This window comes from Electrona antarctica (assembly GCF_951216825.1).
Source record: "Electrona antarctica genome assembly, chromosome: 2".
NCBI lineage: Eukaryota > Metazoa > Chordata > Actinopteri > Myctophiformes > Myctophidae > Electrona > Electrona antarctica.
The window spans coordinates 12,798,571-12,824,298 of record NC_136807.1 but is presented as its reverse complement, the minus strand read 5'-3'; the positions used below and the strand labels follow the sequence as shown (position 1 = coordinate 12,824,298).

General features: G+C 43.4%; 1 protein-coding gene across 1 annotated transcript; it reads right to left on the bottom strand.

Moving 5' to 3' along the window:
* Positions 1-3,669: 3,669 nt before the first annotated feature.
* LOC306932075 (myelin transcription factor 1-like) lies at positions 3,670-25,411 on the bottom strand (the record flags this gene model as incomplete). The annotated part of the gene is made up of 13 exons (XM_079513780.1): positions 3,670-3,813; positions 3,989-4,132; positions 5,699-5,802; positions 5,945-6,039; positions 8,343-8,564; positions 10,232-10,315; positions 11,198-11,260; positions 11,995-12,063; positions 13,330-13,392; positions 13,722-13,894; positions 18,511-18,576; positions 19,131-19,319; positions 25,283-25,411. The coding sequence occupies 13 exons, from the start codon at positions 25,409-25,411 to the stop codon at positions 3,670-3,672; spliced, it is 1,545 nt and encodes a 514-aa protein (XP_079369906.1).
* Between the last annotated feature and the right edge of the window lie 317 nt (positions 25,412-25,728).

Genomic DNA, 25,728 nt, shown 5'->3' with positions numbered 1-25,728 from the left:
TGGTCTTCCTCATGGGACCAGACATGTTATACAATGCGAAGAATTAGGAAAGAAAGTGAAGGGTTCTTATTTTTTATTTTTTTTTAGTGGCACTTTGTGCATCAAAAAATTAAAATCTAGAGTAAGGCTACAAGGGTGTATATGCTTATCTGATATAAGTTGTCAAAGGAGGCCATCCTATCCTTGAGGGCTGGATATGTGTGTCTGACTGTGTTTTTAATGCATGCACCGTCGTTGTATGACAGGGCATAAATCTGGCTATAAACCACTGTTTCCCAAACAATGGGTCGGGACCCTTTTTTGGGTCGCAGATCCATTTTTATGGGTCGCAGGTAAATATCCCTTTTTTTTGTTTGTTTGTTTCCTACAATCTTTTTATTATTATGATTATTTCACAAGATTTAGAAAAAATAAAATAAAATCCATACATAAAAAAGAAGAAGAAACGTTTTAAGAAGTATAGTGAAACTATAGCAGATCAACAAGCTCAACAACACGTGGTCGTGACACGTGACGTGAGGTTGTAGATCTAATATTTCCACTGGTTTGGGCCCAGGGTATAGACATCAAAAGTCTCTTTTTGGGTCTGGAGCTAAAATGTTTGGGAACCACTGCATATCGACCCATACACAGTACCTCCAGGGAACCACTGCATATCGACCCAACAGTACCTCCAGGGAACCACTGCATATCGACCCAACAGTACCTCCAGGGAACCACTGCATATCGACCCTACAGTACCTCCAGGGAACCACTGCATATCGACCCAACAGTACCTCCAGGGAACCACTGCATATCGACCCAACAGTACCTCCAGGGAACCACTGCATATCGACCCTACAGTACCTCCAGGGAACCACTGCATATCGACCCAACAGTACCTCCAGGGAACCACTGCATATCGACCCAACAGTACCTCCAGGGAACCACTGCATATCGACCCAACAGTACCTCCAGGGAACCACTGCATATCGACCCAACAGTACCTCCAGGGAACCACTGCATATCGACCCTACAGTACCTCCAGGGAACCACTGCATATCGACCCAACAGTACCTCCAGGGAACCACTGCATATCGACCCAACAGTACCTCCAGGGAACCACTGCATATCAACCCATATACAGTACCTCCAGGTGGGAACCACTGCATATCGACCCAACAGTACCTCGGAATAATGCTCTCCATACGACGTATACCATTTGCTCTGGAACTCAAAAAGAACACAAAATCGAGAAGAGACGTACAGTAGATGTAACTCGTCGAAAGGCATTACTTACTACAACATCTTATATGGTACATTATTACACACGTTTTGGGGGATATGAGCCAGCGCTGGCCGCTACAAAGCGCTTGGGAGAGGTATAGCGTTTTCATCACGCGTCGTCATTTCCATTTTCTCTGTATATCGTTTATGTATATACCTGACAAGAGCACACACAAGATGGCAGACGGATAAGAGACCAGATATACCAACACGAACAGTGATTGCTTTTGTTGGTTATTTCGCTTTTTAACAGCCCCCCGTCCGACCCCACCCTCCCACCCCCCCACCCGCTCTCTTCCGCCCGGGGGGAAGCTTGCTGGTATTGTCTATAAGCCTAAAGTAATCAAACAGTTGTTTTGTATTGGTGTGTCTTTTTGTTTTTTGAAATATTAGCAATGGATTATTTTCTCCGTTTTCGTTGTAAAGACTACTCAGGACTCGGCGTCACGTCACGCACATAAATAACAAAATAAATATACAGCCATTATCACAGTTAATTTCTTTCATATTAAATAAATAATAAATACATATTATTTCATTATTATTACTATTATTCTTTCTTTTTTTGTTTTTAATCAGCAGTGGGTTTTTGAATGTATACCGTTAACGGGAAGGTCATAAACAAAAGGCCAAAAAACATCAGTAAGTTGTTAACAACAAAAAAACAAAACCTTTTTATAAAATTATCAAAACTTTGTCGGTTATAAAATATCTGCACTTAAAAATGTTTTCAAAAAGTATTCAAAGGAAAATAAGTGTGGTCTATTATCTATATAGCTTTTTTAAAATATTGACCTGAAATCACTTTGACCATCATGGATATTATTGGTAGAGATGCATGGTTTGCTTCACCAAACAAAAGTCAATAAATAAGATCAATTCAAATAAATAAACAAACAAACAAACAGTGATAACATAAATGGCAATAAATTACAAATTGAAAAGAGTCTCACAAATCTTAAATAATCAATATATAACAATAATTATTCATACCACAAAACTATCAATTGAAATTAAGTGCAAATTCTATGTTGATAAATACTATTGATATGATTAACTGGAATTGGAACATGTGCACACTATTACTACTATTTCGTTTCAGGTTGAAAGGAAATGTAAAAGAAAAAAAAAAGACAAGACAAGACTTTATCCGCCGCCCTGCAAACATGACACTATGTCCCATTAAAAATAAATACATACCAGCCTCCAGGAAACCAGTAATGTCTGTGTGTCACCTTTCCAGTCGACTTCAAGACACTGGAGCAGTGTGACCTTGGTGACCTTGCTCGTTGACCCCCCCAGCCACCATTTTAACAACACAAAGCCGACACATGTAGACACATACAGTAGTTCAGTGTATGCTCCAGTATCGCTGGCATGTTTGAAGGTCACTCACGGTCACCTGCCTGCATTGCCACTCGGTCTGTTCTGTTGTTGGTTAGCCGGCAGCTACCTGTTCTGTTGTTGGCTAGCCGGCCGCTATCTGTTCTGTTGTTGGCTAGCCGGCCGCTACCTGTTCTGTTCTGTCGATGGCTAGCAGGCCGCTACCTGTTCTGTCGTTGGCTAGCCGGCCGCTACCTGTTCTGTCGTTGGCTAGCCAGCCGCTATCTGTTCTGTTGTTGGCTAGCCGGCCGCTATCTGTTCTGTTGTTGGCTAGCCGGCCGCTACCTGCCGGACAGCAAGCAGTCAGCAAGCTTCTCCTTTGGGCCAGGATGAGACGGTAAACTCAAGGAATATCACCAAGTTGTCTTCTGGCGTACTGTAGTGTAGGTCCTATTAACAAATGCCTGGTTCTCGTCTTAGCCAAACTAAAGCGCAGAGAATGTTGCAAAGTTGGGCAACGGTGATACCCCCCCCCCCCAAAAAAATAAATAAAATAAAAATAAATCAAATTAAAAATAGTTCAGGACAAAAACAAAGTGACAACAGGTAAACATATAGAAATGAAAAAATAACAATAAAAAAACCCTCTGCCCTAAGATAAATAGTATCATTCTTCTTCATTTCATTCCAGCTGAAGGATTTGGTTTCCTACGTTTTCCTCTTTCGTCCCAATCCCAGCAGCAGCATGTCGTGGGAGTTTTGGTCCTCATCGTCACTTTGTTGTGATTCTTCTTCAAACAGAGTGCTTCCCTGGGTTTGAAAACTAGGTTGTTTTAAGTTGCCATGTTTTTTTTGTATTCTTTTCTTAGAAAACCTGAATGCCCTTACATGTATTTGTTTTTTTTGTATTTTTTCGTGTTTTTTGTATTTGAACTTTTCTTCAAATATAACCGTAGAGTCTCTCGACGCCTTCGGTCTTCCCAGCTTCTCACCTCCTCCTCCTCCTCCTCCACCTCCTGCTATAGTGGTGTTTTGGACATAACGCCCCTCCCCCCCTCACCTACTCGTATCAAGGCTCAGTCAGACCTTGATGCCCTTCACCGCCTTGTTGATGCTCTCCAGCAGAGCCTTGTTCTCGGGGCTCTGGAAGCAGTCCTTGTTGGTGTACATGTCAGTCAGCGTGCTCACGTAGCTGTCAAAGTTCTGCTCCGTGATGGGCTCCTGCTGTGAAGGACGCAAAGAAGGAACAAACCCATCTTGACTGAGAATGGCATGGGATAAAACACGGATCATGAGGTCATTAACCCATTTAGACCTATGAGTGTGCGTGCGTGCGTGCGTGCGTGCGTGCGTGCGTGCGTGCGTGCGTGCGTGCGTGCGTGCGTGCGTTTGAACTCACCATGTGTGGAAGGCGTATGTTGGCCAGGCTGCGGATCAGGGCGTGGCTCAGGCCCGACAGCTCCATGAACAGGTGCTCGTTCTGCTCTTCGATCATCTTGTTCTCGTGCTCGATGTTCTTCAGGTTCTTCTCCATGGAGCAGATCTGCACGCACGCACAGACAGGGGTCAGGGGTCACCAACATGTAGCACAGGGGTCAGGGGTCCGGGTCAGGGACCCCTGGACTACATGTTGTCTCAGTAAGACAGCCCTCCCCCTATCCACAAGGAGGAGCAGTGCACCAAAGCATTATGGGAATTGTAGTCCAGGAAGGAAGTGAGCCCAGTGTCCATGACGCGTGATTATGAATCCCACCAACGTTCTAGGGTAGACCCGCCTCACCATGTGTCTGATTGGCTCCCGGGAAGGCATCGTTTTACTGAGGTTGGGCCGTTCGTGTTAGGTTTAGGGGGTGCATACTTAGTTTAGACTAGTCATTGGTTAGACATGGGTTAAGGTTAGGTTTAGGTGTGCTGCCCCGTGGGGGGTTAGGTTTAGGGTGAGGGTTTGAGATAGGTTGTAGTTGTAATGACTGGTCGCAAAAACGAGAACTGTCAATCACAACGACTACTGGCCAATCACAGCAGGGCTTTCCTAGAACTGCGGTGGGATAAATAATAACGCGTCCATGACATCAGAGACACTGCAGGGCTCACTGCTAAAATCTAAAAGATCTAAAACCACATATTACACACATAAAGACCCCCAGGAAAAGGTTCTAAATCTTCTAAATGGCATTAACATTTCTTTTTTTTTTAAAGGGTGAAGTGTCCCTTTAACTCTGAGAGTGTACAAATGGTCCATTTGGTTCCATTTGTACACGCTCAGAGTTACAGACCTGACCTGGTCATTCAGGGCCATCTATTTGTGTGTTTCTGGTAATATTATTGTCCGCTCATTTTGTATGTCCGTGGCAAAAATGGAACTTTGACGAAAACGTCCACCACACGCCAACATGGCAGCAGCAGTCAGTGGTGGAAGAAGTGTGTTGTTTTACTCGTTGTTTTAAAAAAGTAAGAATAAGCAATGCCAACAAGCAAAAAAAACTGTATGTGGTCATAGAGTTAAACAGAGTTTCTAAAAATAAATAAAAATAAAACGCTAATAAACAGCAAACAATTTGGGAAAGTGAGAAAAGGGCGTCGCAGTTGGGTGCATAAACTAATGCTCAATGCAACATGTCCTAATTCAGATCAATTGCTCCAGGCACTGAGGAGAAGCGGGCAGTAAGGACGGTAGCGTGGCATTGGTCAGACCTCCCGTTAGTCCGACCATTACTAACACTGTCCCTAACCTAACCTTAACCTCACAGGAAGCCACGGGTGATTTGTAACCCGCAGCACAGGTGGGACTAACGGGAGGTCTGACTTAAGGGCAGTCCCCGTAAGGACAGACATTTAATTTGAATGATTACCGGTAATAGGTAGATATTCCCAGAATAGGGATGTTAGAGTTCATTCATGTGGTTAAAACACTTGTCTGTCAACTGTGTCATTCCATCTTCCGTGCAGTTTGTGATTTCACGGTCAATCCCAGAATGTGTGTCTGGGAGGTGAAACGGATCAAAGCAATATGAAGGTGAGAGGCACACACACACACACGCACACGCACACGCACACGCGCACACACACACACACACACACACACACACACACACACACACACACGCACCTGTGTCTGCAGGTTCACCATGTCCACCTCCATCTCGTTGTTAGACTCGTTGAGGTCGTTGATCTCCCTGTTGAGCTGCTTGATGTCCTCGTCGTTATCCAGGACTATACACAGGTGGGGGAGCAGGCATTAGAATACAATACAATGCAATACAATAGAAGGAAACCTCACGCACATGCGTCTGCATCTGCACACATACGCGTGTGCACACATACGCATGCAGTCACGCACACACGCACAACTCACCGTCACTAGCTCTGAACTTGTTGTTCAGGAAGTCCTCTCCAGGGAACTTGGCAGCTTTCTTCTTGGCAAAGGAGGCTCTGGGGCATCCTGACAGGCTGCACACGAGGAGGAGGACACACAGAGTCACCATTAAATACAGCCGACCACCAGCTCTGAAGTCACACACAGCCATGCAGGCACTGTATTCCACCAGAACACACACACCTCCATGCAGCTATACAGTACAGCTAATGTGTTCCATTCATGTGTTAGTTTATAATATTCTCCTATACCATGTTAGAATTGTCCCTAAAAGCACAGCTAGAATGCTAGAATAGTTCCCAGGAGCAGAGCTGAGAGCCATATTTGACTGTTCCAGTGTTAACTTTGAAGAATTAAGCGAATGTTTCTGAGTCAGATGCAGTGTTAACTTTGAAGAATTAAGCGAATGTTTCTGAGTCAGATGCAGTGTTAACTTTGAAGAATTAAGCAAATGTTTCTGAGTCAGATGCAGTGTTAACTTTGAAGAATTAAGCGAATGTTTCTGAGTCAGATGCAGTGTTAACTTTGAAGAATTAAGCGAATGTTTCTGAGTCAGATGCAGTGTTAACTTTGAAGAATTAAGCGAATGTTTCTGAGTCAGATGCAGGCTTTGCAGTAAGCACAGACGTACTCTTTACACTTGAAACAGCTTCATCATCAACTTCTTCGTTACTTGGTGGTGAAGCATATAGTGTTTTCTGAGTGCCAACAACATCTCCGGAAGGCCGTTTCTGACAAAGTGACTAATGAAGGACAAGCTAAAATATATACTGTATAACACCCTGTTCCCTTTCATTTGGAGAACCACATGGACCGGTTAGGACCCACAAACCAAAAACACACATTGCTGGGAGTCAAACGTCTGAAGCCATCAATCGTGCTGCCAATTATACCAATTATAATATAACTATTTCAAACTAGAGACCATAATCCAGGGTTCCCCAATTAGTTTTCACCAAGGGCCAAATTATGTGTAGGGTTCCATGGCGTGTGCCGCGCACGCGTGCAATTTGTTTGTGTTTTATTTCTTCTTGTTTTTTTTCTAGATGATATGAAAAGTGTTGCTGGAACTCTTCCTGTTCTACGTGAGCTGAAGTTAGGCCCCGCCTACCCCTTTCTTAAAGGACTAGCGCCCTATATCTGTATTTTTTTGTGTTTTTGGTCAATATAGGCCTACACGTATACACGTATTATCAACAGAATTTAGTTTAAAAAAAAACGACTAGGGAGGAATTCTCCTTTAAGGATTATTGTGATTATGGTAAACTAAGCTCGCATTTCACATTATATCACACATGTAACTTTCACTACCCCCCCCCCCCCCCCTCTTAATAATAATATTAATATTATTATTATTTTTGGACATGGGTTGGTGAGGGCCAGACCGATGGTCCTCGCGGGCCTATATATAAGGGTATGCTCATGGATAAAGTGAATGGCAAATCGAGTGGCAAATCGAGTGGCAAAGTGAGTGACAAAATGAATTGAATGTTGTTTAAAGTAATGGAATGCAATCAAATAAGACTTTTCTGTTTGGATGTATGGGCTGTCAATGCCAGAAAGTATTTTTTGCCACACAGTAGGCATAACTTCCGGGTGTGATGATGATGTCACGCGCATACCCTCTATTGGGGAGTCTGATATTAGCGACTTTAAGCAACGACGGCTACGGCAGTCCGCTCCGGCAACCGGAAATGAATCAGTGCTCGATACATAAACCTGCTCTCCGTCGCAGCCCTTTCTACTACGGCAGAACCTACACTTGTCTACAATGCCATGTCATAACCATGTTTATTGAAATTATAGCTGTCATACATTTACACCGATTGCTCCATCACCTCTCTTATGCTGTGTAATGTGTTGGCATGCTCTGAATGAAGAAATAACACTAATACCATATGTCATATTAACCATGTTTATTAAAACGGTTTTAGAATAACACAGATTGCTCCAGCACCTTCCTCTTTCCACTGCTGATCATGTCCAGCGCATGTAATAATTAAGCAATATCGGCAAGTTAGCTGACGCGCGACGGGGTGTTTATGTTTATGTTTGACACATGCTGGTCACCATGGGAACCAATGTCGCCGTCGCCGACGGCTGTTTGCTTAACAATTTTGACAGCTACGGCGATTGCGTCACAGCCGCCGTACTTCCTGCTTAAAGTCCCTATTAACTCACCTGCGGTGTGTGAGGAAGCTGCCGTTAGGCTATAGTTCCATTATTGCTAGGCTGAGAGTGGTACCTGCGGTGTGTGAGGAAGCTGCCGTTAGGCTATAGTTAGTTCCATCATAGCTGGGGTTAGAGTGGTACCTGCGGTGTGTGAGGAAGCTGCCGTTAGGCTATAGTTCCATTATTGCTGGGCTGAGAGTGGTACCTGCGGTGTGTGAGGAAGCTTCCGTTGGCGTGACCGGAGCCGTCGCAGCTCGGCGTGGGGCAGGTCGGCCCCTCCGTCTTGAAGGCTTTCCAGGAGAAAGGCGTGCCATTCAGAAGGCCCTCCTTCTGCCTGCGGGCAGCCAGGGGACAGCCGTAGGCACTGCGGTGGGTGGCGTACTTCCCGCTGATGTGGCCCAGGCTGTCGCAGCCTGGCACCGGACACCTGCTGCAGGAGGATAAGCGGAAGAGGCAAAACGGGGCAGAGGGAGGGAGGGAGGGAGGGAGGGAGGGAGGGAGGGAGGTCGAAACGGAAGGACAGAGGGCCCGGGAAGAGAAAGAAACGGAGTTAGACAAGAAGGAAACTGCGCGTGCACGATGTATAGAAAGTTGAGGATATTTCATCAGAGGCCGTGTAGCTACACATCAGGTGGAAGGATGCTGCGGTCATATGGGTATGGTGTCATTGTTCTACATGCGCAGATAGCATATATCTAAATGACGGTTGCGCAAAGACCCGCCCGGCAGCACTGTTCAATGCAAATTATTTGTCTGTGTATTTTTTTGTTGAATTATTCATGACAAAGTTGTACAGTAGCCTATGTATATCCATAACATAAACGCTAGCAAACAATTCACTATCTCTTTGTTTCAATCATTTTGTTATTATAATTTTTCACAATTACAGTACCTGATCATCTTCTTCTTAAATACACTAGTTTGAAACTCTATACCGTCATATGCATAAATCTGTCGCACAAATTATCAAAACATTAGAAAGTAGGCTAGCCGGTGTTGTATCAGATTGTGAAAATATAATAATAATAATAATAATAATAATAATAATAATAATAAATTGCATTAAACAGTGCTGCCGGGCGGGTCTTTGCGCAACCACTCCGTCATTTAGATATATGCGAGCAGATAGCCTACATTACTGCAACGTGTGGGGATCAGCCATTACTGGGACACAGTGGTGGAAAGTAAAGTGCAAGGACTCTTTGGCAGAGGTTGGGGTTGTGTATACCTTGTCAGGATGTAACTAGTCCAATTGGCGACATAAATCTATATTGTGCAGTTGATTGGAAAACAACTATACATTTATTGTTATAGTTACTGTACTGTACTATTGAATAGTTAGATATATATTTTTTGAATACTTAAGTATTTATGCAAATTTGACAGAGCGACTTTGATTGACTCAAAGTATAGTGGAGTAACATTTTGACCAGGAGTATAATCTACACTGGAGTCGAGTCCACCCAGTGGCGCGCACAGACATTTAGAGGGTGCAGGTGCTCTAGCACCACCTAGTGTCTATCTGTGCACGCCACTGTGTCCACCACTGCAGAAACCAGAGCTAGAATAATCAAGCATGGATACAGAGAGCACGGTGTGCTTCCATTATAAGCCTTTTGACTCGACCACATTTTGTGAGAATGTTGGACTTGACGGATGAAACCCATTCATGCGATACAGTATATCTCATGTATTGGTGATCTAGGCTGCAATACTCTACCATGAACTACTGTCAAAAAAGAGTCAGCCTGTGAGATGTCACATATTTCCTGTCAAAAAATCTTAAGAAATTCCATAAATTAGAAGAAAAAGGAGTAGTAGTGAAAATAGCCGATCTACAAGCTCACAGCGCGGCACAAAGTGACGCATTGTGAGCTTGTAGCTCTGCTATTTACAGTACACTAGGGTCCCCCGGGCAAACGTCTAATCTCTCTTTTGGGTCACACGGGGATAAAAAAGTTTTAGGAACCACAGCCATAACTGTAGATGATCCAAGTAAACTATACCCGTTTGTCTATTGCATTTTTTTTTACCGTCAATCTCACTATAAAACAGAGCATTATGGGACGTGGCTTGTCTGAGCGGGGTACGAACTTTAAGAGCTCTGGGTCCTCTTGGTTGTCCTTGGTAGGAGTTGTTTTAATCCCACTTTTCTTGGCACGCGGGCACCCAGACAAACTGAAAACAAGAAAGTATGGAGTTGATAACATTGGGGTTGGAAATAAATTAAAAAAAAGCTGTTGTCTTTAAAGTTTAACTGGTTTATATTAGTGGCTATAGGACATGCCGGTAGCGTGGCATTGGTTCGACCTCCCGTTAGTTCCACCATTACTAACCCTATCTCGAACCCTCACCTAAACATAACCGCAAGCACAGGAGCAGCGCATGTTGGCCAACCTTAATGCATGTTGGCCAACCTTAATGCATGTTGGCCAACCTTAATGCATGTTGGATAAGGTTGGCCAACCTTAATGCAAGTTGGCCAACTTCGCCAACCTTAATGCATGTTGGCCAACCTTAATGCATGTTGGCCAACCTTAATGCATGTTGGCCAACCTTAATGCATGTTGGCCAACCTTAATGCATGGTGGAACTAATGGGAGGTGGAACCAATGGGCAGCCCCCGACATGCCTCGACAGACGGAGGCCCTAGCCAGTACACCGACAAAGGTTGCTGAAAAAAATAAAAATAAATCATATATAAATAAAAAAGGGGATAACAATAAAGACTATTCAACGACAACACTAAATAGGATGGACAAATACGGCGGGAATGTATGCCTGTGTGTGGCCTCTTATCTAACGCTAACATGATCTGTCTCTAGACTTCACTGGCTGTGTTTGTGTGTGTGTGTGTGTGTGTGTGCGTGCGTGCGTGCGTGCGTGCGTGCGTGCGTGCGTGCGTGCGTGCGTGCGTGCGTGCGTGCGTGCGTGCGTGCGTGCGTGCGTGCGTGCGTGCGTGCGTTTATGTGGGATTCTGTATGTGTGTTTGTGTAGTTGGTCTTTTTGCTGTTTGCTCGGTAGAGGTAGGGGTGGGGTGGGGGGGGGGGGGTGGGTTACCTTCTGTGGGAGGAGTAGTTTCCTGTGATATGACCCGAGCCGTCACATCCCAGAGTAGGGCATCTGGGGGGAATAGCAGAGCAATGTTTAGCTCCTCACACCGTTCAATGGCCACCATCGACTTTTATTTAACCTGACGGGCAGGCAAATGACACGGTGGGGCGTTGGGACGTTTTGATGGTGGTGGAGTTATGGAGCTGTGGATTAGTGTTACACAGGGCTTCATGGAAAGACTCATGCCGAAGCAATGTGTTCATAAAGTTAAAGTTACTCAGGGATTCTATTGGAGTAGATGGTTGCAGAGCAGCTTTTGGGGTCAACTCACTTTCAGTGAACAATGCAATTTATTATTTTTCTTTCCTCCCTCCCTCTCTCTCTCTCTCTCTCTCTCTCTCTCTCTCTCTCTCTCTCTCTCTCTCTCTCTCTCTGTCTCTCCTTCCATCCATCCATGCATCGGAATGCACTGCACTGCCACTCTCCCTTTTAAATTGACAGTGGAGACGAATAGAGAGTGAATTGAGTCCGAGGAGCGCTTGCTTGCTTGCAGAGGGAAAAACACCGCAACAGATGCGATGGGCGGCAAGAGGCGGCAGCTAGCCAGCCAGCCAGCCAGCCAGCCAGCCAGCGTGACAATGGGAAAGTAAATGTCAGCAGAAACATGCTCCATTGTGGTGTGTGTGTGTGGTGTGTTCGGCGGCGATGGAGGAGTCGGTGGCAGTTACACATTTGAAGTGGCAGTGGAGAAAAAGACAGCAAAAAGAGTAAGAGAGCGAGAGAGAGAGAGAGAGCAGACATACTTGAGTTCAGCAGTGTGGGCCGCCATGAGGGACCGCAGGCTCTTATCAGCGAGAGGACACCCAGACAGACTGACGGACGGACAGAGGAGAGAAACAGAGAGACAGAGAGAGTGAAGAGAGGGAGGGAAGAGAGAAGAATGAAAAGGGAGAAGAGAGTATAAAAGAAGTATATAGGCAGCAAAAAATACGGGAGGGAGAGAGAGAGAGTGGGAGGAAAATAGAGGCAAATGAGAATGACAGAGTTAAGACAGAGAGAGAGAGAGAGAGAGAGAGAGAGAGAGAGAGAGAGAGAGAGAGAGAGAGAGAGAGAGGGGAAGGAAAGTGAGTGAATGTGAGGGAGTTGAAAAGAAAAAAAAGAGAGAAGGAAGGAGAGAGAGAGAGATAGAAAAACCCATGAGTGAAGGGAAAAAGAATCAGGAATGCACGGCATACCAAGGTCGTTTATATATATATATATAGGAAGGAGAAGGATGGACAGCCGGAAGAAGTATATAGACGGTAAATTACTGATGCATATCAAAGTCATATTCACGCCACGCTGTGAAATCCTGAGCGCAATGTTAACCCAGTGAGTGAGTGTACAAGTGGAACCAAATGGACCCGCCAAGGGTCCATTTGGTTCCACTTGTACACCCTCTCAGAGTGATATTAACACTCCGGATTTTACTGTGTATACATTATTGACTCCGGAATGCTGGGGGTCAAATGGAATTATGTGAAATAAAAGTGGTTTTTGCCTCATTTGGATTCTGGTACAATGCAATATAAGTCTCACCCCAACATACAATTTGTATACATACATACACACTATTACGTGCATACATATACATATTAGTATATTATGTTTGTTTACGTGTGCGCGTGCGTGCATGTGTGTGTGCGTGTGCGTGTGTGTGTGTTATTGTTTTTAATTAATTAATTTAATTTGATGTATTATGCATTCCTCTGTATGGAAATGCACAGAACCTTGTCCCCCCCCTGGCCAGAGGATATATATATATATATATATATATATATATATATATATATATATATACATACAGTGAGCACATACTGTACTCACTGTACAGTCTTTCCTTTTGGACATTTTGGACGTGTTCACTCCTGTCATAAACTGGGAGACAACCCGGCCTGGCAGAGATACAGTTCACTGAGACCCCTTTCCCACCAGGCCAGTTCAGTTATTTTTGGTTGCCAGAGCTCCGAAATTGGAATGTTAATTAATTATGAATTGATTGGGCCAAACTATACCTATTTATTCATTATGCATACTGTTAATAAATAATTCAATCAATCAATCAATCAATCAATCAATCAATCAATTAATCAATATACCTGCGATGAGATGCATAGTTTCCGGTGATGTGGCCACTGCCGTCGCAGCCGGGCGTGGGACACCTGGAGATAAGGACACCCGCAGAGAGAGAGAGAGAGAGACGCACAGGAAGAGGAAAGCAGTGAGACGGAAGCACCAACAGTGGTGGAGAAAACCAAAAGTACTCACATTCTTTACTTTAATAAGTAAAAGTACAGCAATACAGTAATACTGTTAAGTATTAGTATGTAGTTTTTATTTGTTGATGAAATTGTCAGAATATTTACTAGTCTTAGTTTTTGTCAGCATATAGCTTATTTACTTTCCGTTTAGTTTTCCTCTGTGAAAAAAAGGTTTAGTTTCAGTCGACAAAAACATCGACACTATCCCGCACGGTCGGTCGGTCACTTACAGGAGCAGGTCCTTCTTGGGGTCCTTGGAGTTGGAGTTGGAGTTGGAGAGGAACTTGACCTTGAAACCTGGGCTGGTGACCTCTCCGGGGTACTTCCTGTCCTCCAGGCCGTCCTGCATCATGTCGCCGTCCTCAGGGTCGGACGAGGCGAACGAGTGGCCCGTGTGTTCCATCTGGACAGGGAGGAAGACGGACATGATGAGACACGGATAGAGCGTCGCAGTCCCGTCCCCTCGAGAGACCCGGAAAATAATTCCCCGTTAGTTTTCCTCATAGACTTTTCAAAAAGACGTTTACGCAAAGCCAAACACAAGACAAAGCCAACTCGAGTTGTGACAAATCATGACAATAAACACAATGTTTTGGGCTGATCAAATAATTAGAAAGAAGAAAAAAAGGCAGGATACAACACTTTTTGTTTAGTTTTTCTTCTTACACATAATTTGATCGGCCCAAAACATTTATGTTTATTGTCATGATGTGTCACAACTCCAGTTGGCTCTGTCCGCGGCGTAAACGTCTTTATATGAATACTTTTTGAAAAGTATATGAGGAAAATGAACGGGGAATTATTTTCCGGGTCTCTCGTCGTCATGAAAGGGGGCGGAACTGCGACGCTCTATAGAGCGTCGCAGTCCCGCCTCCTACCCGGGACCAGGAAATGAAATCCAATGCATTATTCTCATAGACATTTCGTAAAGTATTTATTTAAAGACGGTTACGCCGCGGACAAAGCCAACTCGAGTCGTGACAACTCATGACAACACAAACAATATTTTGGACCAAACAAATAATTAGAAAGAAGAAGAAAACGGCAGGTTACAACACTTTTTTTGTTGTTTTTCTTCTTTCTAATTATTTGTTTGGTCCAAAATATTGTTTGTGTTGTCATGAGTTGTCACGACTCGAGTTGGCTTTGTCCGCGGCGTAACCGTCTTTAAATAAATACTTTACGAAATGTCTATGAGAATAATGCATTGGATTTCATTTCCTGGTCCCGGGTAGGAGGCGGGACTGCGACGCTCTATAGAACCGCAACATTAGCAGTGTTGGAAACAGTACCCACTTGTTTTACTTGTGTAAAAAGTATCAATAGAGCGTCGCAGTCCCGCCCCCTTTCATGATGACGACAGGCCCAGGAAATAATTCCCCACGCATTTTTCTCATAGACATTTCAAAAAGTATTTATTTAAAGATCATGTAAACTAAAGCCTCGGACAAAGCCAACTCGGATCGTGACAAATCATGACAACAAACACAATATCTTGGGTCGAACAAATAATTACAAAGAAGAACAAAAAACAGTGTTGTACCCTGTTCTTTCTTCTTTCTAATTGAATTACGTTTTATGAACTTAAACAAAATTATGGATTAGGGCTTTTAATTCAACTCTGAGAGAGTTGCACATTTCTTGCACACGTTCTGAGTTACAAATGGATAGAATAGCATGGTGACTTTACTTGTATACGAGAGAGGAACATGAGTGAACTACCGTGCACACAGATCATGCTCTCCTCTTATCCCTCCGTTTGAATTCTTTGTGGACAAGCGGTGCTCCAAACACTGTGTGTGTGTGTGTGTGTGTGTGTGTGTGTGTGTGTGTGTGTGTGTGTGTGTGTGTGTGTGTGTGTGTGTGTGTGTGTGTGTCTTCATCAAAAATTTATATTCAAGGTTCTTTGTATTTCTTTTTGAAAAAAGTTCAAAGGAGCGTAAATTTGCATATTGCCAAAGACAGGATGGTGCAACGCACCTGACACACACACCACCTTCTGATGCGCAGTGTTATGAACCGTACATCCACTCCTATTTCGCTGAGTTACAAGGAATAAAGGAAAGAGGAGAAGCCGTCTAGGACACATCATGGCTGGGAAATACGATCGGGCAGAACTTATAGAAACATGTGCAAAGTGGAAATGAATTTCCGGACAGCTGGGATTTTCGACGAAACATTCTTGTCGTGACATTTCAGCGGCGAAACATGCCGTTCAAGGAAATACAAGACCTATATTTTTGCACACGGGTCCTGCGCTTAAAATCTATTCGCACGTCGAAACACGAGCACTTTAAAAGCCTGCGCCTGCTTTGCAACATCTAGTATTCAGACGACAAAATGCAAAAAAAGACGCTGGGGTGATATGGGGAGTCAGTCATGTCATGATCCATGGGATCCATGTTTTTAATTTATTCTGTTTCATCGTGCAACCTAGGATTTATAGGTCAAAAACATTCCTATTTGTAATGTCTTCCATGTGCATGCTCCATTAGGTCCAACAGTATCTGAGATCATAGCTGCACCCATATATACATACACACATGGGTGGATGGATGGATACAACCTCCCTGCATGTCGACATCAGGGCGAAGACAATTCAACTATGTCTTTCAGAGTATACTTCCAAATGTACTCTGAAAGCGTCAAAGATCTGACCTAAAGCTGAACTCCAATGATGAAAGTTATTTTAACCAATCTCATTCATCTGCAGTGGTTGGAGGTAGTTGTACTCGTTGACAAGTAGTACCGTCTCAAGCTCATAAGCGCAACGAATCCCCTGGTCAAGCAGGCACTGCGGTTGGAGTTTTGTCTTCCACGTAGGACAGTGGCTTTCAGTTTTCAACCAGTGGTGGTCCCAAGGGTCCATTTGGTTTCATTTTACACTGTTAAATTATTGCTAAACATCTGCATTACTTAATTTAGACACAATTAGAGAATGTAGAAAAATTGTTATTTTGATCAAAGTTTGCCTGTTATCTCTCCTAATGGTACTAACAACATCAATACAGTCTTGGGTTTGTATTTTATTTCAGTTACAGTTGATTTCATTAATGTACAATTTGTGGTTTTTTACATTGTATTTCAGACTTTTTTTATTTTATACATGAATGTTGAGTACTGGTGTTGTTGTTTTGTCCTGTATCTGTTTTGTAATTGTTATGTATCTGTTGTTTGTCCTGTCTCAAACTTCAATAAAAATACTTGAATAATAATAATACAGTCTTGGGTCTGAGAGGCTAGATTGAATTGAATGGTGGTCCGTGGCTCAAATGTCAATTGAATAGTGGATGAAAACGGTTGAAAACCACTGACGTAGGAGACGACCAAGTGTTTGCTGCATGCTTTTAAGGGCCACTTCACCCCTTTGCAAAAAACAAACAACATTATTTTAATTGAATTTAGAACACTTTCCTGGGGTTTTTATGTGTGTAATTATGTGTGGTTTTAGATAGGCTATTTTAGTATTTCAAAGTGGCTATATGTCACAGGCACTGGTCTCACTTCCTTTCCTGGACGTGTCAGACTCCCCCTCTCCACAAGGAGGGGCAGTGCACCAAAGCATTGTTGTCATTCCAGTAATCCAGCAAATCCAGTCAAACGCAGTTACGTGCAGAGAGTGTTAGAGAGGCAGGGGCTGAAATCCGCATAAGAGGGCACTTTTGGTCAAAATAGCGAAAATAGCAGATCTACAAGCTCACAACGCGTCGCAGCTATTTTCGGGGCGCAACCCAGCACTCTTTAGCTAGTGGAGATGCAGTGTAACGACATGGATTTCTAAACAAATTTGTTCAACGCAAAATACTGTGTTCAAGTTCAGGAGACTTCGGGAAAAAAGCAATTCTCCTACATTTCAAATTGTGCTGCTGTTTATATCTACTACAAATACTTCTATTAACATTGTGTGACTGGAGTTTCTTCCAGTGGTGAAATGTTCCTTTTCCTTTAATTAGGCCTGACATTGAAATTTAAAAAATGTACAGAATCATTCCATATGTTGATCTGACCTCATCAAACCCAGACACTTCCCACACTGCCACACTTAGATCTCCATATATGGAGCTAACCTGTTCTGACATTTCATATGTTGATCTGACCTCATCAAACCCTGTACACTCAAGACACTCTGTCTCCATATATGGCCAGACCTCATCAAACCCTGTACACTCAAGACACTGCCCCCGCTGTCACCCTTAGATCTCCATATATGGAGCTGACATTCCATATGTTGATCTGACCTCATAAACGCTGTACACTCAAGACACGCTCCATAGGCTATATGGCCAGTACAGAATTCATTCCATTTGTTGATCTGACCCCCCCATGCCAAAGCGCCAGTGCTCGCCCATGCAGCAGTCTGCCGTCACCCAGGCGGATGCGTGCACGCCACCTCGCCCTTTTAGGTCGCTTCTCGCCCTCATATATGGTGTCTTACTGGTTAATCACTATCAATGCCTGCATCAGGCGACGTATGATAACAGCATCCTAAGGTTAGCAAGGAATATCACCTCTAATACTAGCCATGTTTTGAATGGAGAGTATAGGTTGCTGCCTTCAGGAAGGAGATATGGCGCTATATCTTGCGCCACCCCTTAAACCTTACCCCTAAACTAACTTGCCATTTTTTTATATTTAAAAAAAGGTTTTAAATATCTATCTACCGATCTACAAGCTCACAATGTCTCAATGTAGATCGGCTAGTTAAACTATTTTAAAAGGTTTTTTTTAATTAGTAAAAAATGGCAAATTAGTTTAGGGATAAGCGTGGCGCAAGATGGAGCCCATGGTGTTCCAGCATACAATAAGGTCAGACTGAAGAAGTCTTTTGTCCATCAGTCGACTTTGAGGCTTAATCAGGTTTTTGTGTTATGTCAAATGTGTGTAAACTGTGTATATGTGTCGCTTATAAGGCCGCTGGGCCGCAAGACAAATTTCAGTGCGAACTGAAAATAAAGTGCTATATCATATCATATCAATTATTGTTGTAATTGAATTGAATGCACTGTATGTGACGCTGACCTCATCGGCTTCCTCCTCGCGCTGGCGGTTGGGTTTGGTGTAGTCCAGCGGGCCCTCCCACTCCTCCTGTTTGTACACATGCAGGGAATGTTAGAGAGGCTGAAATACCCTGCACACTGCGACGCGTTGAGAGCTTGTAGATCCGTTATTTTTTGAGGGGCGCTAGCCCTTCCTATATACAGCTTTTGTCCCCACACGTCTAAATATTTGCCTTTGACAATGAAAGGAGAAATTAGGTCAAATGTCCGCCAAATATGACTAAATATAGACTTTAATATATTAGCGCCCCTCACTTCACACGGGTGTGATTTTTTTTCTCCTATAAACAGCTATAGTGTGGATTCTGTCTGAACACAAACGAGAATTTACGCAAATCGGTATTTTTGTCCGACACTAAATTCCCATTGACAATGAATGGAGAATTTACGTAATATGTAGACGAGCAAAATGGCTATTCCGGTCCTACACAAATTAAATTCCCATTGACAATGAAGCAATAGACAATTAGAGAAAAAAGACATGTTACGTCATGATGCCCCTCACTTTTTTTTTAAATTTTTTTTACAGATTGGTAAAATGTCCCCGTTGATGTCTAATGTATGTGTGCACAGTGCACGTGCCTGCTTGTAGGGGTGGCCTCCGTGCGGCGACGTCATGCCGTGGTGAAGGGAGGACGAGGAGGAGGAGGACGAGGGGTCCGGGGAGCGGACCCCGGGGCTGGCGCCGGCCGACAGGCTGCCCTCGCGCTTGATGGGCTTCTTCATGCTCAGGTCCAGAGTGCCGTTCTCGTCCACCTCGATGTCCGTGTCCTGGAGAGAGAGAGAGAGAGAGAGAGAGAGAGAGAGAGAGAGAGAGAGAGAGAGAGAGAGTTAGTTATATCAGCATGCAGAAAACAACAGTGAAGGAGGGGCGCCCGCTGGCCAGGTGCACGGTCCAGGCGCAATGCCACATATAGGCTTTGGCCTGACACTGCTGACGTGTGTTCGTTCAATAGGCATGTAACGATATATCGTATATAGATTAGGGCCGGGACTTTAACGCGTTAATTGAGATTAATTAACTACAGAAAAATTAACGCGTTAAAAAAATTAACGCATTTAATCGCACCTTTTTTTCCACCGCGGAACGTTTCTCACTGGGTGCGTTTCTAGTAGTACTGAATAGGCTGCGGCACGCGAGCAGCAGCAGCAGTTGTTCACTCTACACTACAGGCTACAGCTCCGTCAGAAAGCCCAAAGTCCAAACCCAAATGAATCGAATGAAGAAGCCGCTTATATCGCTTTTGCTCCATGGATGGGACATTTAGATGTAAAAGCTATCGGATGGACGCGTGGATAGCGGCATGGCTGTGTGCAATGTCAGAGGGAAAGGATCCATTTATGACCAACGTTAGCTTCTATGCTAGGCTTGCTAGCTGCTTCAGTTTAACATGTTTCACAGACCACCGGAGACGCGCGGTGATTTCACCACAGCACGAAGCTGTCAAGCTGTCCTCGATGCGAAACATACTGAAGTAGCAAGCGTGGGTCAGCCCCAACCTCATGTGAAATGTTTCCCCCATAATAAAGTTGTTTTTATTTGTTCTCATGCCCCGCCATGTAAAGCACATTTGAGTATTCATATACACACTGAAGACACTATATAGGCACTTGCTGCTCTTGTTTATCTGTTGGGATAAAAAAGTTGTATTGCTTAAAGGGGAATACCACACATTTTCAACATTTTTCTATGTTGTGTGCACTGGAAATAATAAAGTCACCCCATTATGTGTTGCCTATAGAACTGGAGGTCTGAAAAAAACAGTAACATTATGAAGTACATCTCAGTGACATCACAAAAATGTACTTCATAATGTTACAGTTTTTTTTCAGACCTCCAGTTCTAGGCAACACAGAATGGGGGGGGACTTTCTTATTATATCCACACAACAACTCTAAGGTATATTAATGACAGTAAAATGTTGAAAATGAGTGGAATCCCGTAGTCACTATTCACTGGGATACCAAAAAACATTTGAAAAAAAAGGTTTCTCACTGTTCTCGGGTTGAATATTGATATGCGATTAAAATGCGATTAATCGAGATTAATTAACTACAAAGCCTCTGATTAATTAGATTAATTTGTTTAATCGAGTCCCAGCTCTAATATCGATATATATATATTGATATTAATCCCGACGATATGAATCGATTTATTGAAATAAAAACGTGCTTTTGGAGAGAAATGGAGGAATGAGAGTCACTTTCAGTAGTGACTAGCGCTAGTGCCGCGCTACGAGTGATCGTGAAAATGTGGCTCAAACCTTTGAATATATATTCTTTCCGAGCGAACGTTTTTAACTCAAATCTTTGCTTCTGCATTCTGACTTTACATTTGAAAGTCAGAATCTTCAATAGATCAATTTCTATGTACCAAGATCACTGGATGCAGGTATAGTGCAGGAATATACACAATGATTAGTCTTTAGGGTGGTTGTGTTCCGTTTGATATCCTTCTCCTATCACAGCAACTCACAAATCTTGCTGCTGTGTTTGCACATTGTTGTACTTCGCCCAGCAGATATGGGAGTTTTTTGTCATTGGGTCATGTTTTCAAAATCTCCGTGTGTGGTTGTAATCTGTGGGAAGTATGTGTCTCTGATGTCTTGGTACAATGGACAGATGGTTAGGAAGTGTAGCTCGGTTTCCACTTCATTTTGTGTGCAGTGGGTGCACAGTCTGTCTGTCTCTCTTAAATAACACTAATAAGGAAAGGCCAAACGCAACAGAGCCGTATACTACTGTATACTACTACAGCCTGCATCTCCTGCATGAATCAGAAAGGGATGACATAAAGCAACATTGGATTGTATAATAAATAAATATGGCGGGTGAACAGTGAGTGAACTAGTTTATCGTATATAAATATAAATGTTACGATCAGAAGGTCAACCTCCACCATGCACCACCACAGCCTTTTGTTTATTATATAATGCACGGACGTACCGTATACAAATAGTATATTATATAATGCACGGACGTACCGTATACAAATAGTTTATTATATAATGCACGGACGTACAGTATACAAATAGTTTATTATATAATGCACGGACGTACAGTATACAAATAGTTTATTATATAATGCACGGACGTACAGTATACAAATAGTATATTATATAATGCACGGACGTACCGTATACAAATAGTTTATTATATAATGCACGGACGTACAGTATACAAATAGTTTATTATATAATGCACGGACGTACAGTATACAAATAGTTTATTATATAATGCACGGACGTACAGTATACAAATAGTTTATTATATAATGCACGGACGTACCGTATACAAATAGTTTATTATATAATGCACGGACGTACCGTATACAAATAGTTTATTATATAATGCACGGACGTACCGTATACAAATAGTTTATTATATAATGCACGGACGTACAGTATACAAATAGTTTATTATATAATGCACGGACGTACCGTATACAAATAGTTTATTATATAATGCACGGACGTACCGTATACAAATAGTTTATTATATAATGCACGGACGTACCGTATACACATAGTTGTAAACGGCTGCAGGGTGAAGGCAGCGTGATTCACTCCGACGTGGTGGTGGTGGTGAGTCAGACAGACGTCGTGATGATTGCTTTAATTAGCCTCTTAAAGACATTTGGACGCAACGTCGTGCAAACATTAAACCATTCTGGACGGGAAACCCCTTTTGGTGCGTTTATGTTATACTGTATAGCTGTTTGAAAAATAGCAGATCTACAAGCTCGTAGCGCGGCACTCTGTGCTGCGCTACGAGCTTGTAGGTCTGCTATTTTTGAAAAATCGTGAAAATGTGGCGCAGATCTTTGAATATATATTCTTTCAGGGCGAACGTATTTAACTCAAATCTTTGCTTCTGGGGGGAGGTCCCTGGACCAAGATATTTTCAGATGGGGGGGTCGGCGGCCAAATACAGATAATTCTGGGGCTCCTTGACATGAAATAGTTTGAGAACAACTGACATAGAAACAGAGGGTTTTTCAGAAAACTGTCAGGATTTAGAAGCCATTTGTAGAATCGATCTCAGGTCTAAATGGGTTAAATTGCATGCACACAATACATACGTATAGTGTACACTTACAGTACATGCAAAATAACAGCCTGTACATCACTGTGCCTCAACATAACGTGATAGAATATTATGCACATACTGTAAGTATGTGAAAAACGCAGATTCCTCCTCGGCCACGATAATTAAAGGACAACGTTGTTGTTCAAAGGGGTTTTGTTCATATGAGCAATATTGATTTCCTTCACTTTCTCTCCTGGAATCTCTCCTGCAGTGATGAGCTCGTATACAGGTTCACAGATGTGAAATTCAAGCTCCTTCCGAGCATATAAGGTTCATGTTGTACAGTACTGTGGTTGGATTGCACTTTGCGGTGTCACATACATACTGCATCCGACTCAAACATCAGATTTCTTTGTCACGATTTCTTGCAACTTAACTATGATTTGCATTAGATACATTTAGGTATTATTTAAATTCCAATCATTAAACTCAAATTCAAGCATTATTATGATAGTATAGCCTACTATTTTTTGAGAGAATAAAGTAGGTTTATGGGTGAGTTGACATGTAAACTTCAAAATGTACGCAGTGCACAGCAGCTCATAAAGCCGTCCATAGAAAGCAAATAGCCGCATGAGGCAAACGCCACGGCCGATTTTCTGTGCAAGTCCGTGCCTGCCGACCAGGCTTTTATTTTCGTTCGCATTCGGCTCAAAAAGCAAAGCCTGGGGAGACTCATTGGAAAATTTGCCATATATAGGAAGTGGGAGTCAACTTGTATTCCGCTAACCAATAACAGTAGGATCCACCGCCTGTTTTCGACCGGCAAAGGGCTCTAGACCAGAAATCACACAGGCTGGGGCAGGCTAATACCTGGGTAACAACCATATAGAACACAGGCTGGGGCAGGCTAATACCTGGGTAACAACCAGATAGAGCACAGGCTGGGGAAGACTAATACCTGGGTAACAACGAGATAGAGCACAGGCTGGAGCAGGCTAATACCTTGGTAACAACCAGATAGAACACAGGCTGGGGCAGGCTAATACCTGGGTAACAACGAGATAGAGCTCAGGCTGGGGAAGACTAATACCTGGGTAACAACGAGATAGAGCACAGGCTGGAGCAGGCTAATACCTTGGTAACAACCAGATAGAACACAGGCTGGGGCAGGCTAATACCTGGGTAACAACGAGATAGAACACAGGCTGGAGCAGGCTAATACCTTGGTAACAACCAGATAGAACACAGGCTGGGGCAGGCTAATACCTGGGTAACAACGAGATAAAACACTGGCTGGGGAAGGCTAATACCTGGGTAACAGTGAGATAGAGCTCAGGCTGGGGCAGGCTAATACCTGGGTAACAACGAGATAAAACACTGGCTGGGGAAGGCTAATACCTGGGTAACAGTGAGATAGAGCTCAGGCTGGGGCAGACTAATACCTGGGTAACAACGAGATAGAACACAGGCTGGGGCAGGCTAATACCTGGGTAACGAGATAGAACACAGGCTGGGGCAGACTAATACCTGGGTAACAACCAATAGAGCATAGCCAATCAGTTTTGTGTTTATACTGTATATGCCAGTGTCATTTATTCAGTTCGGGGAATCCCTAACCAAGCTGAATTTAGCTGGCTGGCTCAGCTGTGGTATTACAAAAGAAGTTGGGTTGCCCTATCCTTTCTGCGGATAATTGTAAATTTTGACTCAAAATTAAACCAAACCTGAAGTCAGGATCCAAATGGACCCTCATATAACAAATGGGTCCATTTGGTTTCATTTGTACAGGGTGGGACCCTGCCCCAAAAAAAACCACATTTACCAAAAGGACAGAATACATTACTGCAGTCGCATGAAAAGAGTGTACATCAATAGAGTACATGCAAATGTCTTTGTGCAGGATCACACGCAGACTCACTGTGTAGTGCACAGCCACCCACAGTGTGTCCGCGGTGCACCACCTGCCTTTGGAAATTGTGTTTTTCCTTTTTTTGCGATAATGTGTAGCAGGGACGTGTTAGAGAGGCAGGGGCTGACATCCCGTAACAGGGCACGTTTAGACAAAAATAGCGAAAATAGCAGATCTACAAGCTCGTAGAACGGCTTTTTTTTCGGGGCGCAAACCAGAAATCTCTATAGTGGAGATGTGACGTATACGACATGGATTTCTAAACAAATTAGTTCAACGGCAAAAATATTGTGTTCACGTTCAGGAGACTTCAGAAAACGAAAAAAAAAAGGGCATTTTGCATTTCTTTCACAATAGTAAATGCTGCATTCATGGTCTGGAAAGGGCAGTTGTTTTACAGACGGGTAAAAGGGCTGAAGCCCCCTTTGATGTCTATGTGTGTGCACGTCCCTGGTGTGTATAGTCGCACGCCGTGGCCCACCGTGCATGATCTCCACACACACACACACACACACACACACACACACACACACACACACACACACACACACACACACACACACACACACACAGTGTGATCGCATTGGCAGGTGAACAGAGGGAGGTGGGGCTTCTCACTGGCATTCATCTCAAAATGGCGCTCACTCATATTGGGGCCGATCAAGGGCCAAGAGAAATCAAAGCAAAGCAAAGCACAAAGTGCACAAATGTGTGTGTGTGTGTGTGTGTGTGTGTGTGTGTGTGTGTGTGTGTGTGTGGGGGGGGGGGGGGGGGGGGGTTCCAGTGACATCACTGGAACGATGAGCTCAGGGCTCCCCCGCTGCTTCACAAACTGTCCCTGGATCTGATCCCAGGCCGTGATGGTTTGATGCAGAGCTGCAGACGCAGCTGCTCCTGGATCAGATCCTATAGCGCTCTGCATTAATCTTGACTTTTTAAGCCATTTAGGACTGTGGCCAGATTCCACAAAAAAATGTCTTCTAGTTTTCTGAAAAAAACCCTATGTTCTCAAACTATTTCATGTCAATTTTATATGTAATTGGCCCGCCGACCCCCATCTGAAAATATGCTGTTTCACGGACCCCCCCAGGAGCAAAGATATGAGTTTAAAACGTTTGCTGTGAAAGAATATATATTCAAGGATTTGCGCCACATTTCCACAATTTAAAAAAAAAACAGCAGATCTGTGAGCTTGTAGATCTACTGTTGTTCAACAGCTAAAGTTTAAAAAAATGGTTA